This window comes from Pistacia vera, unplaced genomic scaffold (assembly GCF_008641045.1).
Source record: "Pistacia vera cultivar Batoury unplaced genomic scaffold, PisVer_v2 Contig77, whole genome shotgun sequence".
Lineage (NCBI taxonomy): Eukaryota > Viridiplantae > Streptophyta > Magnoliopsida > Sapindales > Anacardiaceae > Pistacia > Pistacia vera.
Genome location: NW_022196634.1, coordinates 220,440 through 236,659, shown reverse-complemented (window position 1 = coordinate 236,659; position 16,220 = coordinate 220,440). Strand labels below are relative to the sequence as shown.

Genomic DNA, 16,220 nt, shown 5'->3' with positions numbered 1-16,220 from the left:
GCTTTTGTACAAATCTAAAATGTGTCAATTATATTAAATTACAACAAAATATACAACAAATAAATGCCATATATACACCTAAAATAAAAGCAGGGCTGGAAGCCTCCATCCTCCCTCTTCATCATTCTCTTCAGCAACTTCCCTATCCTCCAAAATTTTCCAGCACAGCTTCAGCATTAGCAACCTTTTCATCTTCTTCTACAACACCCCTTTCAACATTATCCACCCTTGGCCTAACAACACCAGCTGATCCAATTCAAGACAATCCAATTATTCAAGATAACCCAATAAGAAATGCATTTCACATAAACTACAGAACTCTAAGTCCAACTTGCATAACCTTTGATGACAGCATCAACAATGACTTGGATTGGATTCTGGTCAATTAAAAGAGATCCATATGCCGATGGAAGCACTCAACAGCTAAGCACTCCCAAAAGTTTCTCATTGTTTCGTCATTCAACCTATCCATTAAGGTGTTGGTCATGTCTAACGCAATAAATTTTAGTGCATATGCCCTGCAAGCACTACAATAGAAGGAAGACATTAGCATTAGAATCAACTTATAGAAGAATTGTATTATATAAGTTTTATACAAAATTTACCTCGAGTCATTTATCGGGATGGGAAGGCGCTTGCGTGGCTACTTTCCTGTCAGTAGTTCATCACCCAAGTGCTGAAACATCCCGCTGTTACGTAATAGCCGTGGGAACAATATACACAGTAGCTGCAACTCTGTCTCCAACTGCCTCTCTCGACAAATACTCAGGTTGAAATCAAGGATCTACAGCAAGCCCTCCTCTAGTAGCCAAACGACGGTTATCCAATGCAAATCCTTGATGTTCATGATGCAATACACTCTTTTAACGTTTGCCCAACTGTTGCGATATTTGGGCCTTTCCCCCTATACATACTGCACCATCATCTCATCAAACTTAAAATCATCAAGGACACTGTCAAAGTCATCTATGGTGAATATTTTCCACTTGCCTCCCCTTGTTGCACCTCAACCATTGGTCTTTTTCATTAAAGTGTCATATGTAGTTACTAGCCTTTGGCCAAAGGCCACATCAGTGATGGCACAATACGGATACAAAATATCACCATTATTGCTCTATCGTAGCCTCATAAGTACCAATACCTCATCAATGTGCTGTATCAAATAAAAACAACACGATAAGTATACAACACCTCATGGAAAACATAAGCAAAAATAAGGGAAAATAACTCACTGAGTCGTCGAGCCACCTGCCCATTGTCAACATCTTTTCAAACCACCTCATTCTCCTCCATTTTCACTTGCCCACTTCCTCCACCTTTCTACTCACCCTCCTCCATTTTCACTTCCCCACTTTCTTCGCGTCCCATCTCACCCTCGTCCATTTTCACTTTCCCACTTCCTTCGCCTTCCTCCTTACCCTCCTTCATTTTTGCTTCCACTTTCACGGACTTCCTCATTTTTTTTATTCGTTTTCCTCTTCTTTCCACACGTTACTATCATGTAAGGAGATTTTATGTGCTTACTCTTTCAGCTCCCTCTTTTATGCTCAGGTTGCATTTCAACTACTTTCAATACCCCACCAACTTCCTCCTCCACCCTACCAACCTTCTCTGCCACCTTATCAACTTTCTCCTCCACCTTGTCAATTTTCTCCTCAACCCTTTTCATCTGCTCTTCCATCTTCTCAAACTTCTTATAAACTGTTGTTGTAAAACTACCAAACAGACCGTTTATGAGGTCAACCACCTCATTCTCCTCCCAACCCCGACGCCTAGGCAAAGTTGTACTTGTTGTACTAGTTTGCCAATTGGGTTGAGGCATACAAACCTCTTCATCCTCCTCATCCTCCTCCTTCTCCTCCCTCCTGCAGATTGGACCTTTATCATCTTCGGTCTCAACAACATTCTCAAGCAATGGTCGTACAACTGCACTCACATGCATGACCCCTTCTAGGTCCTGCATTACGCGATCTATCCCTTCATCTGCTACATCGTCCAGTGCTCCGAGTGATGTAACATACTCCTCTCCCACTTCACCCCTAGTAGGGGTGAGGAAGGGACGGACGACTCCCTGCAATAAGAAAAAAATAAACCAAATTTAAGCCACATTTAAAAGCATGTGTATATTCAAAAGATTAATCATTTAATCTTACTCAAGCCGCTTGAATTTCCATTTATATTTTTTCATAATCCCAATGGGTACACTTATCGATGTGCCACCGCAACATCCTAAGAAATTGTGATCACTCATCTGAAGTCTTCTTCCATACCCCCCCCTCCCCCCCTCTCCCCCCACCTTAGCCAGGACAGGGACAACCTCATACATCAAAGCCTACATTGTAAAAAAACAGTCCATATCATAATTAAAACACATATAATACAAAAAATATAACAAAAAGCTATTAATATTTACCTGAATTGCCTATGGGAAGCCGAAGAAATTATACGTGCTCGGTCTATCCATCTTGACAGCTTGGCGATGCTTTATCGCCATGTTCTTTCCACGCAGGGAGTCAATGGTAAGATGAAATGATACTCGTCCCCACGGATAAGCATTAAAGAAGTTCATGTTGCTTGCAAACTTCACCTAATCCATATTAACGACTTTTGTTGAGTCAATAGCCCTTAGGATTGAATGCACAAACCATACCAAGCACATCTTGAACTTCTCTGAAGAGGTATACCTACCTTCTCCTAACCTCTCCTCTAAATCGTGTACTGTAATAGACGTCTTTCCCCCACAAAAAAACCTTTTTAGCCAAGTTATCAGCCACCCTACTCTTCATTATTCTCTCTTGCTCTTTCGCACCTAGAAATGCCTCACATCTTAAGCCTGTCATCGGGGCATATTTCATCATCCCAAAACGTAGTGGCTTCCCATCCACCATGAACCACATTTCATTTTTTTTTTTTTAACTAAATGCAGCAACATATAATGCACTGCCTGCCCCCAGAACGCCTTTTTTCCAATTTTCTCCGATGTCCGCAAAATGACCGAAACAACTCTCTTTGAATTAGTCCATACCCTTCTTTTGTTCCTCTAAAATCTCAATTATTCTCATAAAAACTTGCCAGCTCGACCTAACTGTCATCCTTACGGGGAAGTACGGTACCTTATCACTTACAACGTCCAACCCATAGTCTTTATAATTTATGCTTCAGAAAATTGCAAATCGATATAAACTAAATATCATCAAAAAAAAAAAAAAAAATCAAAAGAACCAATAGGCTGCCAATTTGGGGGATATGGGCTTTGAGGGCATCGAAGAGTGGGTGTTTTTGGCTTCGAGATGACCCGAGAATACAGGCCCTGCAGAGGTTGTTGTGGTAGTTTCTATGACTAGATGATGGCAGGAGGTGGCTATCATCCCCAGCCCTCTAACCTCCCACAAACAACCTCCCTACGGCCTCCCTTGCCTTCCCCCATCCTCTGGAACCCAAGCAAAGCCACTCCCTCGATACCCATCAACTACTCGACAAAACACCACAACCAATGTAACAATGAAACTAACTACATATCCCCCAAATTCGCACAAACCAATCGAATTTTTCATTAAATTCAAAACCACCAGCAAAAAATGTACCCTTTCTTCACTAGCGTCCTCCTCCTCGCCTGAATTCTCATCGGCATCCTCCTCTTCAGAACCATTTTTCGATTCTTCTCTCTGTTCTTGTGCCGCCGTTGTCGCCTCTACCTCTGGACCACCTTCACTCATCAGATAATCCACCGGAGCGTCTTCTTCAACAACCTTTGAACAGTTACCACCGTCGAAATCTAGGATTTGAAGTGGGGTTAGGTTTTCCTCCTCTTTGTGAATATCAGTAATGATTTTGTGTAACGAAGCTTTAGAATCGAATATTGGTTAGAAATAGGGAACTTGTATCGCCGGAAATCGTAGAGAAATCGTAGAGCAATCGAAGGTGTTTCGTCGATTGTTTTTTGGGTATGCTACTCAATTAAGCGATTTTGAAGGGAGGGGTCGTTTTTAATTTTTAAAATTTAAACAAACTTCCGTTAATTATAATATTACTCACATATGTTTAAAACTTTTTAGTTTAACCCCTTTTATATGGTTAATGAATCCTAAATGTGCCACGCAAGCTTTTCTAACTTTAAAAAAAATTATAAAAAATTTTCAAGGTTATTTTTTTAAATTAACTTGGGAGGTTGGCGAGTTAAATTTCCTGTTATGTTCTTGGGTTTTCATGAAACTGAAGCGAGGAGAGTCTTCGCTGTTTCAGGTACAAAGTTTCGAAATTTTTCGTTCCAGTTTAGGGTTTTGTTTTGATTTGATTGTGTTATCATTCATTGGAGATAATTTTTTTTCTGGGGCTGTTGTTTTATGTTAAGTTTGTGTATTTGTGATTATCTCAATCTAGGTTTGTGATTTAATTGAAAAGATATGTGTCCATGCTCAAAGGGTTTTGAATTTAAATTTGTTGAGTAGAAATCGTCTGAATTTGTAGTCAAATTGGGGGTTTTAGTGCAAAGTTTGAGAATTGTAGACATAAAATTGGGAGGTTTAGAGATTGATCAGATTTTTTTTTTTTTTTTTTTGTAATTTGACAGGGAAAATGTCATCATATGATAATGTTGTAACTGGGAAACTGAAGCTTAAAGGAAAAGCCTTGGGTGTGAAGGCTGCTGGGGCGAAGAAGAAAAAGAAACATAAGAAGAATAATGATGAAATTACTAAAGTTGTAGATGATGACATCGAAGCAGGTGATGTCGGAGCAGGTTTGTTATCTTTTCCCTTATCATGGCATGTAATTTGTGTAGGGAGTAGTTCAATAAATACAAGTCTTAATGTACTATTGTTTGTGTATAAGCTGTGAAAATTGAGTTTTTGCTTTCTCTCAAAATTGGTCTAATTCATTTCATAAGGAGGTTTGTATCCCTATTTCTCTGCGCGCATGCCAACCTAGGTGGTAGAGAAGGCATGATTTTCTAGTTTAATGATTGTAAAATCCATGAGAGAGTTTCACGTTGTATATTTTTCAAGTTGTGTTGATTATCTTGCCCTGATGCCCCTTTTGTTCATGGGTAATAAGGGGTATAGGATAGATTTTTGTCCCGTCTGTAGGAGAAGAAATTAATAACTCATTTTACTTGAATATTTTTTCTTTTCTGGGCCAGCATCAATATGAAAGATGTCTTTTGTAGCTCATCTAATGGCGTAGATGGTCTAGTTGACAAGTGGGATGCTTCCTGCAGCAAGTAATCTTTTTTGTTTATCACATAAAAGACAATGTATAAAAAATCTGAAAGCATCAGTGTTTCTAGTGCTGTTGCAATTGATGGTTATTCTGCTTGCAAGTGTTTGTGCCACAATCCCCTTTTGCAGCCAATGTTATTTTAGTTGCAGATAGATGTAGCTTGTAAAATATAAGAGTGGAAGCTGCTCTAATTCTTAGCATAAGCTCCGCATAATCATAGGTCTTATTCTTGTATGAAACCTCTTTCTGCTGGCTTTAGACAGAGTGATTGCTCACATACCTTTTGTAGTGAAGTTAATGTAATGGTCTCCTACAACCAGTAGAATATTTAGCTGCAATGGGCCGGATGGAACTATAGCAGTTCCATTCAGCGTTGGGGTCAGTAGACCTTTGATTTGATCAAGCATTGTGGCAATGACCACAAAATCATAATTTCTGATTCTTCTATCAAAGCACTTTCTGCTTACTGTGAACGCTAGGAAAAGGTTGATATAGCATTCTCCTACTCTTTGAAGTGAAGTGATGTAGTCTTCTTCTTGCAGCCAAGATCTTATTTAATTAATTGGGTGGAGGAAACTAAACCTATTCCCAATCACTGTTTATACAGTTATAAGACCCTTGATTAAGCAATAATACATCTTGTTGTGACAGAGAATTGCCCTGCTATTTCATCCTTGATACCAATGGTTTATTTATCTGCAGTATCACTCTTTCCCCCAACACGGCCCTTCTTGTGCAAAGCATATGGAATTCTGTCCTGCCGCCCATAAGATCCCTAACGGTCCTATTAGAATGATGTCAGTTGCCCTAAGAATCACTGGGGTTGCTTAGCTGCTTTAAATTTAATTAAGCAACACTATTAAATGAATTAAGCAATGTTATCATCTGATTCTTGTCTCTAATTTCCCTCTGTTCACCTTAAACCAAGTGATACGTGTTCACCAAACCTTGTAGTAATGCAGCATTCTCCTTGCAACCAATAACTAGAACAATTCCAATCAGGCAATCACCATTGTGGTTGGTAGACCCTTGATTAAGTAATAGTGTTAAACAACCACATGATCATAACATCTGACTCTCTGTTGGTAAGTTATAATATCTGATTTTGGTATAAAAGGACTCTACTATCTTTAGACAGATTGATGCAGTTTTCTCTTCTCTTTGTTAATGTACAGTTTTGAAACTGTGTGAATGACTAGAATTTGCTGAAATTTTGGCTTTACTGAACTTATTACGGTTAAACTCCTCTTTTGTCTTGTTCCATAATCTGGATAGTCTGTATTTTTGCTATGTCAGTGGCAAGATGGAATTGCTGAAGTTTGATAAGTTAGATCAACACTTCATCCTTATGCTTTGGCTCAAATGGTATGAGTGTGAGGTGGATTGGGGTAGGTGGTAGATTCCCAATTAAAGAAGTAAATAATGGAACACTTAATAAAACGCAAAAAAATAAAAGGATTTAGTAGCAGATGTTATGTTTTTTATTAAGGGATATATCGGTGAATGTGAGTTCGATTCTTTGAAAGTGTAGGATATTGTGCAAAGATAATTAGTGCACATGAGAAATCAACAAGAACCAGACACCAAGAATACTAGATATGCAATTTTTCTATAGAACCTATTTTATAAATTGGGCTTTGTTACTTGAATTTTATAGCTGTCCATTCAGTACTGTCAAAACAATAATTGGCACTGTGGTTGATATAAGTGACTTTTCATTAATATTTTATGTCTGTGGCAGTTATAATAGACGTATAAAAGTATTGAAGACCAAACTCTTGGCAACTTCATTGGCCTAATATATGCGTTTTGGTTAGTATTGCACATTTGTAGGATCTTCCTATCATTATTGTAACTCCTCATGACTATTCTATGAATTTATTGATGTGCTATTTACTGTAGGTGGAAGCACAGAAGTATCAACTGATCCTGGTGAGAAAGAGATAGATGATCCTAACAAACTGACTGGTGAAGAGAAAGCTGCTCCTTATGATGACCATCTCACACCTGCAGAGAGACGATACATTGAGCAGAGAGAGAGACTCGACATTAATAGGTTGGCAAGGGAAGCTAACAAATCTCATCGTGATAGAATCCAAGATTTCAACCAGTATTTGGCAAACATGAGTGAGCATTACGACATCCCTAAAGTTGGCCCCGGTTAATTCAGACCAGAGTTGGAGTACTATGTGCAAAGTATCAACCTTCTGCACTTTTTTCTAATTGAAGTTTTAGCATTATATGAATGTAGATGTATTGGTATACTGCAGGTGTAATATCTCTGGATTGTTTGTTTGTTGGCATATTGCAGATGATGCAATTTGTTTGTTATGTTTAATTGAAAATTTCTGCTCTTTGTTAATGTTTCGGTGAGCTTGGAAATCTCCTTGATATAGCCTCTATGAGATCTGAAGAAAATAACTCTGATAGCTGCAGTTGAAATGATGCAAAACCAATTTATGGGGTAAGAATTTGTATTTATTCTCAGTAGACCTTATTATACCAATTATTATGTCAATTTTTTCACTTATTGGTTTCTTGTTGAACCAAGAGTGATGAAATTATAGGGCAAAAGTGAGCAAGAAGGTGGATTTTATTGGAATTTCACATTACTAATACTAAGTAGATTGGTTTATAATGTAATATCAATTGTTTGTAATGTAAAATAAAAAATAATTGTATAAAGAATTTATCATCTTGTTCAATATTTAGTTAAACAATTAAATCTTTTAATTAAATAATTTATACAGATAATCGAATGGTTAAAATTAGAAGTAAAAAAGTCACATCATATTATTGGCAGTCCTTGATATTAACAAGTCAATAGTTGAATATTTAAGTTAAAAGTCCCAGCCCTTCGTAAAAGCATACTTAATTAATCTTTTTATATTGTGAAAAAAACTATTAAAAAAATTTGATTGGGTTGATCCAGATTCTTCTCTCTTTCACTTTCACATGCTAGAAAAAGTCATCAGTTTACCACTGCCTTGACCCTTGGAGAAGAAGCAAAAGAAAAGTAGAGTCAGATATTCACACAGAGACTGTACATCTTTTTATCCTCAAACATTCAGAATACTCGAGGATGAGTTACTTTTAAGAGAGGGAGTCTGGAATATCTCTTTTCCTAAACGAAACTTGATTTCTTATTTTATATTTCATTGGTTTAGTAATATTAGGATTTTATTAAATAGGGATGTTATGCTTAGGGTTTTTTAATAAAAATCTTTGAGTCGGAGTCGTAAGGTTAGAGCCAAGCCTTCCGCTGCTGCTTATCAGAAAATGTCTAAAGCGAAGATAGCTTTGTCAACAGCAGCCTCAATTGCTGCATCTGCAATGCTAATTCGGAGTATTGCGAATGAGATTTTACCCTCGGGAATTCAAGACTACTTCTGTTCCGGCCTGCACAGGGTTTCGCGCTGTATGTCTTCGCAACTCACCATTGTTATAGAGGAGTTCAAAGGACTCTCCATTAACCAAGTATTTGAGGCAGCTCATTTGTACTTGGGTGTGAGAACGAACGCCACTTCAACTCAGAGACTTAGAGTCGGCAAGACTGAGAATGAGAAGACCTTAGAGATCACCCTAGACAGAAACGAAGAATTTTTCGATGTTTATGAAAATGTAAAGCTGAAATGGCGATTTGTCTGTTTACAAGTTCAAGCACCTGCAGCGTTTAGAAATGGAAACATGGGGGATTATAATGCGTCCCTGCGATCAGAAGTTAGACAATATGAGTTAAGTTTTCACAAGAAACACAAAGATACGGTGCTAAATGTGTACTTGCCACACATTTTAGAGAAGGCTAATGCAATAAAGAAAGAGGGCAATGTGATTAAGCTTCACACAGTTAACTATGATCGATGGGATGCAAATGACACCATTTTTAAGCACCCAATGACCTTCAAGAGCCTTGCTCTGGATGCAGAGCTGAAGAAGGACCTCATAGAGGATCTAGACAACTTCATGAATGGGAAGGAATACTATGAAAGAATTGGGAGATCCTGGAAACGTGGATACTTACTATATGGACCTCCAGGCACGGGGAAGTCAAGCTTGATTGCAGCCATGGCTAATCACTTAAAGTTTGACATCTATGACTTGGATTTAACAGACATCCAATCCAATTCAGATCTTCGAGTTTTGCTGCTTAGCATGCCGAGCCAATCAATACTTGTCATAGAGGATATCGACTGCTCTATCAAGCTACAAAATCGGGAATCAGAGGATTCATCAAAAAATCAATCAGAGAATCAACGAGATGACAAGGTTAGTGCTATTTGAGTCACAAAGATAGAAAGAAACTCAAAAGTGTGCATATGATGTGTTCTAGTTGTGAACTAGTTTGCTGATGAACATTTTGTCTTGGCATTTTTAGCAGGTTACACTCTCAGGCCTCCTCAATTTTATTGATGGGCTGTGGTCATGTTGCGGTGAAAAACGTATAATTATTTTCACAACCAATCACAAAGAGAAACTAGACCCCGCACTGTTGAGACCTGGACGCATGGACATGCATATTCCAATGTCATACTGCAACACTTCTGTATTCGAGCAACTTGTCTTCAACTATCTAGGGATTAGCCATCATCATCTTTTGGAGCAAATTCAAGAGCTCATTATGGAGGTAGAGGTTACACCAGCAGAAGTAGCAGGGGAGTTGATGAAGAGGAAGTGCGGTGGTGCTGACATTTCCCTCCAAGGCCTTAGCAAGTTTCTTCAAGCAAAGAAGACTGAAAAAGATAAAGCGAAAAACTAACATGAAATGGATGAATTTAGCAGCGCAATAGAAGAAAAATTCACAAGATTACTGACAACAAAGTTACATAACAACATGAATGAAGGGTATAAGGTTTAGATCAAATATGATGTCTAAGCATAAAGAATATGTAAAGAATGGAGCTTCTTCTGAGATTTAGCTTCTCAACCATGCGCAATATTTAGCTTCTTCGAATTTGCATTATATTTAGCTACTCCCAGAATGCATATCACTTGACTGTAACTTAAAACAACCCTATATTGTATTGTTTCTCATTCTCCATTGACAATCAGAACCATTCACCGTTCAACATTATTAACTTCTTGAATTGAGGCATGTCTTCTGTTTTAATGTGATGCAAAAAGGGGTTCTTGTTCTGAAATCACTGGATTCACATGTGAATCATCATCATCATCTACTATCTCTACGAGCAGAAATCGACTCCTGCTTAATAAAAACACTTTATAAATGAGAAGCAACAAGACATCCAGGAGTAACTCAATTCCTACATCCACTTCCGTAACAACAAAGCAGAGCTCCTTATAAGGAGAGGGAAGGCAGGGTTGCTACTGAATTTGGGAACTAGTATAAGAAAAGAGACAAATAATACAACAATAAAATAATATTCTATGAAGGAAATAAAAATAAATTGGAAGGTGAATGAAATACANCCGGGCACGGGGAAGTCAAGCTTGATTGCAGCCATGGCTAATCACTTAAAGTTTGACATCTATGACTTGGATTTAACAGACATCCAATCCAATTCAGATCTTCGAGTTTTGCTGCTTAGCATGCCGAGCCAATCAATACTTGTCATAGAGGATATCGACTGCTCTATCAAGCTACAAAATCGGGAATCAGAGGATTCATCAAAAAATCAATCAGAGAATCAACGAGATGACAAGGTTAGTGCTATTCGAGTCACAAAGATAGAAAGAAACTCAAAAGTGTGCATATGATGTGTTCTAGTTGTGAACTAGTTTGCTGATGAACATTTTGTCTTGGCATTTTTAGCAGGTTACACTCTCAGGCCTCCTCAATTTTATTGATGGGCTGTGGTCATGTTGCGGTGAAAAACGTATAATTATTTTCACAACCAATCACAAAGAGAAACTAGACCCCGCACTGTTGAGACCTGGACGCATGGACATGCATATTCCAATGTCATACTGCAACACTTCTGTATTCGAGCAACTTGTCTTCAACTATCTAGGGATTAGCCATCATCATCTTTTGGAGCAAATTCAAGAGCTCATTATGGAGGTAGAGGTTACACCAGCAGAAGTAGCAGGGGAGTTGATGAAGAGGAAGTGCGGTGGTGCTGACATTTCCCTCCAAGGCCTTAGCAAGTTTCTTCAAGCAAAGAAGACTGAAAAAGATAAAGCGAAAAACTAACATGAAATGGATGAGTTTAGCAGCGCAATAGAAGAAAAATTCACAAGATTACTGACAATAAAGTTATATAACAACATGAATGAAAGGTATAAGGTTTAGATCAAATATGATGTCTAAGCATAAAGAATATGTAAAGAATGGAGCTTCTTCTGAGATTTAGCTTCTCAACCATGCGCAATATTTAGCTTCTTCGAATTTGCATTATATTTAGCTACTCCCAGAATGCATATCACTTGACTGTAACTTAAAACAACCCTATATTGTATTGTTTCTCATTCTCCATTGACAATCAGAACCATTCACCGTTCAACATTATTAACTTCTTGAATTGAGGCATGTCTTCTGTTTTAATGTGATGCAAAAAGGGGTTCTTGTTCTGAAATCACTGGATTCACATGTGAATCATCATCATCATCTACTATCTCTACGAGCAGAAATCGACTCCTGCTTAATAAAAACACTTTATAAATGAGAAGCAACAAGACATCCAGGAGCATCTCAATTCCTACATCCACTTCCATAACAACAAAGCAGAGCTTTAAGGAGAGGGAAGGCAGGGTTGCTACTGAATTTGGGAACTAGTATAAGAAAAGAGACAAATAATACAACAATAAAATAATATTCTATGAAGGAAATAAAAATAAATTGGAAGGTGAATGAAATACAATAGAACTTCTCTATAGTGATACTTTATATAAAAATAACCTTTATATAATCATAAAAAATTTGGTCCTAACTTGAGCCGGTTAAAGAAATTGAGCAATGTCTGTGAAAAAGATAAATAGAAAATCATTGCATTGCTTGAAACTTGCCAAAATTTCTGGGTCGATAGTTTTATCTGATTATTGACAGAGAATAACACTTTAAATGAAACTTAATAGTATATCATCAAAACCTTGAATTGAATTATATATAGATTTGACAAGGATAGGCCAATAAATAAAAGTAAACAATAAATTAACCATTAACAGAATCTAATAATTGAGCTAATTCAATTTAAGTTAGAAAAAGTGAAAATTGAACCCAATGGACAGCAAGGTCCTCAGGGCCACAGAACACCCTACAAACCCGATTTGTTAGATATAACTAATCTTAGTGACTAAAAGGTTTTTCATCCAGTCACAAGGAGAGAGGTAACTATGATCTATTTTATCTAATAATATAGATTTAAAAATATGCTGCTCAGTACGTAAAAATTCAAATTCCTGACTAAGATGAACTCAAATTTAGTAACAAATATTTGAAACTACTCATTCAATAACATGAATGTTTATTTGTATTCGTTCTGTAAGTAAATTACAAAAATAGGCACAAAGTATTTGTAAGAACTGTGCAAATATGGAAAAGAAAATGTCATTTATGTCTTCTGCTTTTCGGGAGCTTCCAACGAATTTCCTCCTAGACTTCAATTATTTATTGCTGTCCAGAACCTAATTTCTGACTTTGAACCCACAGAGACAAAAGGAGCTTCCTCGAAATTCATGGCTTGACAATTATGTGCTGAGTCTTTCTAGTGTAATATATAAATAATATTATATAACTGAAATTCCCCTTACATTTTACAAATTGACTTAACAAGAAAGGTGTTAGAGAAAATAAAAAATTAAATTAAATAATATAACAATGACATTGAACATCAACCACCATTAGGTGGCTCAGCGGTCAACTATTACTCAAGAAGTATTGAGTTCGATTCACCTAAATTGCTAATAAAGGTGGTCACAAATTTATCCGGTTGTCAATTTTAAGACCTGAAGATTAGTTGAATACTTTTTACTTATAACAATTAGAACATATAACATTACCCTAAATTCTAAACCTAAAATATATAACGTTTTATATTATAATTTTTTATATTAGTTTTAGTATTGGGCTAGTAATATGACAAAAGCCGCCATCTAAAGTTTACTTACCCCATTCTTTAAAGGTGTTCAGAAAAGTCAGGTCAGGCAAGCCCTCGGTGAAGAAGGAAAAGAATAGTCATGGTGTCAAATTTTTTTACAATGACTTCTTCCAAACGCCCTATATTTTATTCTTCATAACCAACTATAAATCTCATTAGGCATCCTAGAAAAAGAAAAAAGCAAACATCCAAAACTTGTACACCAAATCCACAGATCAAAATCAAAATAAAATGTCCCAAGCTGAGAAAGTTTTGTCGACAGCAGCCTCGCTTGCTGCATCGGCAATGCTTGTTCGGAGCATTGCTAATGATTTTTTACCCATTGAAGTTCAACACTACTTCTATTCAAGCCTACATAGTGTCTCTCATTATATGTCTTCTCAACTCACCATTGTTATTGAAGAATTCCAAGGGCTCTCAACCAACCAACTGTTTGAGGCTGCTCATTTGTACTTGGGTGTCAGAACAACAACTACCTCAACTAAGAGACTAAGGGTGGGCAAAACTGAGAAAGACAACACTATAGAAATAACCCTGGACAGAAATGAAGAGATTTTGGATTTTTATGAAAATGTAAAGCTGAAATGGAGATTAGCCTGTACACAAGTTCCTCCGGCATCATCATCAGATTATCGGAATCCAAAACTGGGGGACTATAACACCTCTCTGCGATCAGAAGTTAGACAATACGAGTTAAGTTTTCACAAGAAACACAAAGATATGGTATTGAATTTGTACTTGCCTCACGTTTTAGAGAAGGCAAAGGCAATAAAAAAGGAAAGCAATATGGTTAAGCTTCACACAGTTGTTTATAATCGTTGGGATGTAAATCAGGTCGTGCTTAAACACCCAATGACCTTCAAGACGCTTGCTCTGGATCCAGAGCTGAAGAAGACTCTCATAGAAGATCTGGACAACTTCACGAATGGGAAGGAATACTACAGAAGAATTGGAAAAACCTGGAAACGTGGATACTTACTATATGGACCTCCAGGCACAGGCAAGTCAAGCTTGATAGCAGCCATGGCTAATCACTTGAAATTTGACATCTATGACTTGGATTTAACAGATGTCCAATGCAATTCAAGTCTTCGATTTTTGTTGCTTAGCATGCCAAGCAGATCTATACTTGTCATAGAGGACATTGACTGCTCTATCAATCTGAAAAATCGTGAATCAGAGGATCTATCCGGAAATCAAGGAGAGAATAAGGTTAGTAGCATTAAAATAATATTCAAAGCATAAATGTTATAATAACCTTTTGTTATATTCATAAACCAATTTGAGGACTAGTATTTGGTCTTGACATTTTTGACAGGTTACACTCTCAGGACTTCTCAATTTTATTGACGGCCTATGGTCATGCTGTGGCGATGAGCGCATCATTATTTTCACAACGAATCATAAAGAAAGACTAGACCCTGCATTGCTGAGACCCGGTCGCATGGACATGCATATCAACATGTCATACTGCACTGCTTCAGTATTCAAGCAACTTGCCTTTAGTTATCTGGGAATAAGCCACCATCATCTTTTTGAGCAAATTGAAGAGCTGATAATGGAGGTGGAGGTTACGCCTGCAGAAGTAGCAGGGGAGCTGATGAAGAGTACTGACGCTGACATCTCCCTTCAAGCCCTTGTCAAGTTTTTTCATGCGAAGATGGCCGAACAAGAAAAAGCAAAAACCCAAAATAAAATAGAACTTTAGACTAGACAACAATGAAGTTATGAAAAACACAATATTATGTAGAGGATCTGAAACAAACAATACAATTACCACCCTATGTTGAGGACTCAATCAACCAGGTTTCATTCCCATCACACTCCTGTTTGCTGATGCACAATCAATGGAGGACTTTTTCTCCTGAACTCACCAATAAAAAATTCACATCATCAATTTCAATTGGGTAAAGCTTTATCAACACAAGAAACTTCATCCAGTAGCTCATCGTGTGTAATTTTCTATGAAAATATATACCCTTTGCTTAACCAACGCCGTACTTAAATATGTTATGTTATCCCATCAATTTGTAATATAATCAAGTCAAAAAATTTAATAACAAGTGAATTTTTAAAGATCTTTTTATTTTCTCTAATATAATCAAGTCAAAAATTTATTAAAATTATAAGAATAAAAAAATAATGAAAATTATGGGTTTCTGAAAAATGATTTCATGACACTTACCATGCATTATGGTTCATACTATCAAATGTCACACTGAACAGTTTGATAAAGACTCCAATTTGCCAACAGATCTCATCTCACGGCTCTTCATTAAGTGGGAATTTTATTTCTATACTGTAAAAAGTCAAAATTAAAACAGCACTTTGCATTAATCCCACAATTAGGAGATGTTCAAAGATCACAGGAGTCCTAATTGGGCAGACTCACAATTACAAATATTAATATCACAATTTGGAACTCACATAAGCTTTTACGTTAATTTCTAATATGAACCCATTTCTACATTTTAAGAATACAAAATCAATTTTTTTATTTCTTATTTTCATATTAATTTTCAAATACAATACTTTAGTGTCACCTTCTAAAATTCTATGGCCATTGTTTTAAAACCTAGCCCGGCTCAGCCAGTTTAACCGGGACTCGGGAGCTTCACCAGGCCGGATTAACATTTTCCCCATTCATCCAAAACTCTAAAATTTGGGATGATGATCGGCAAACAATTGAATGTCGGGATGTTGAGGCTTTTAAAGAAAGAGTGTCAGTAAGTACAATGGTGGTGCCGAAGTTGATATCCGGTGAGTAAATTAACCGAAAATTGAAAAAACTTGCGATGAGAACAGCCGGCTTTTGCCGGTGATTGGCTAGGCTAACGAGGGTGGGGTGAAATGGGTTTTGGTTAGGAGGAAGAGATAAGTATTTTCAGGGTGATAGGGAGGGTTGTCGACGTCGATGAAATCCAGCCTGGAATGTAGATGTTAGCGTCA

At 37.1% G+C, this 16,220-nt stretch overlaps 3 protein-coding genes across 6 annotated transcripts; all 3 read left to right on the top strand.

The window, feature by feature from the left end:
- Nucleotides 1–4,127: 4,127 nt before the first annotated feature.
- LOC116116309 (protein FAM32A) lies at nucleotides 4,128–7,704 on the top strand. The gene is made up of 3 exons (XM_031402404.1): nucleotides 4,128–4,242; nucleotides 4,571–4,738; nucleotides 7,120–7,704. Exons 1-3 carry the CDS (start codon nucleotides 4,191–4,193, stop codon nucleotides 7,380–7,382), a joined length of 483 nt encoding a protein of 160 aa, XP_031258264.1. The 5' UTR covers nucleotides 4,128–4,190; the 3' UTR covers nucleotides 7,383–7,704.
- A 684-nt stretch (nucleotides 7,705–8,388) lies between these two features.
- Nucleotides 8,389–11,658, top strand: LOC116116358 (AAA-ATPase At3g50940-like). Of its 4 annotated transcripts, none has more exons than XM_031402446.1 (3): nucleotides 8,389–9,249; nucleotides 10,645–10,878; nucleotides 10,991–11,658. In XM_031402446.1, the coding sequence occupies exons 1-3, from the start codon at nucleotides 8,497–8,499 to the stop codon at nucleotides 11,366–11,368; spliced, it is 1,365 nt and encodes a 454-aa protein (XP_031258306.1). In that variant the 5' UTR covers nucleotides 8,389–8,496; the 3' UTR covers nucleotides 11,369–11,658. The 4 variants fall into 4 exon arrangements, with proteins under 4 accessions (XP_031258306.1, XP_031258304.1, XP_031258305.1 ...); XM_031402444.1 differs by having other exon boundaries at nucleotides 10,988–11,658; XM_031402445.1 differs by lacking the exons at nucleotides 10,645–10,878; nucleotides 10,991–11,658 and adding an exon at nucleotides 9,596–9,979 and having other exon boundaries at nucleotides 8,389–9,483.
- A 1,822-nt stretch (nucleotides 11,659–13,480) lies between these two features.
- Nucleotides 13,481–15,122, top strand: LOC116116376 (AAA-ATPase At3g50940-like). Its single transcript, XM_031402460.1, has 2 exons — nucleotides 13,481–14,483; nucleotides 14,590–15,122. Exons 1-2 carry the CDS (start codon nucleotides 13,503–13,505, stop codon nucleotides 14,977–14,979), a joined length of 1,371 nt encoding a protein of 456 aa, XP_031258320.1. The 5' UTR covers nucleotides 13,481–13,502; the 3' UTR covers nucleotides 14,980–15,122.
- The last annotated feature ends 1,098 nt before the right edge of the window (nucleotides 15,123–16,220 follow it).

What these genes read in the sequence shown, in the direction of transcription:
- LOC116116309 (XM_031402404.1), top strand. Translation starts at nt 4,191, where the DNA reads ATGTTCTTGGGTTTTCATGAAACTGAAGCGAGGAGAGTCTTCGCTGTT. An exon ending in GAGAGTCTTCGCTGTTTCAG is followed by an intron (nt 4,243 to 4,570) that starts GTACAAAGTTTC and finishes GTAATTTGACAG; the next exon opens with GGAAAATGTCATCATATGAT. An exon ending in AGCAGGTGATGTCGGAGCAG is followed by an intron (nt 4,739 to 7,119) that starts GTTTGTTATCTT and finishes TATTTACTGTAG; the next exon opens with GTGGAAGCACAGAAGTATCA.
- LOC116116358 (XM_031402444.1), top strand. Translation starts at nt 8,497, where the DNA reads ATGTCTAAAGCGAAGATAGCTTTGTCAACAGCAGCCTCAATTGCTGCA. An exon ending in AGAATCAACGAGATGACAAG is followed by an intron (nt 10,879 to 10,987) that starts GTTAGTGCTATT and finishes TGGCATTTTTAG; the next exon opens with CAGGTTACACTCTCAGGCCT.
- LOC116116376 (XM_031402460.1), top strand. Translation starts at nt 13,503, where the DNA reads ATGTCCCAAGCTGAGAAAGTTTTGTCGACAGCAGCCTCGCTTGCTGCA. An exon ending in GAAATCAAGGAGAGAATAAG is followed by an intron (nt 14,484 to 14,589) that starts GTTAGTAGCATT and finishes CATTTTTGACAG; the next exon opens with GTTACACTCTCAGGACTTCT.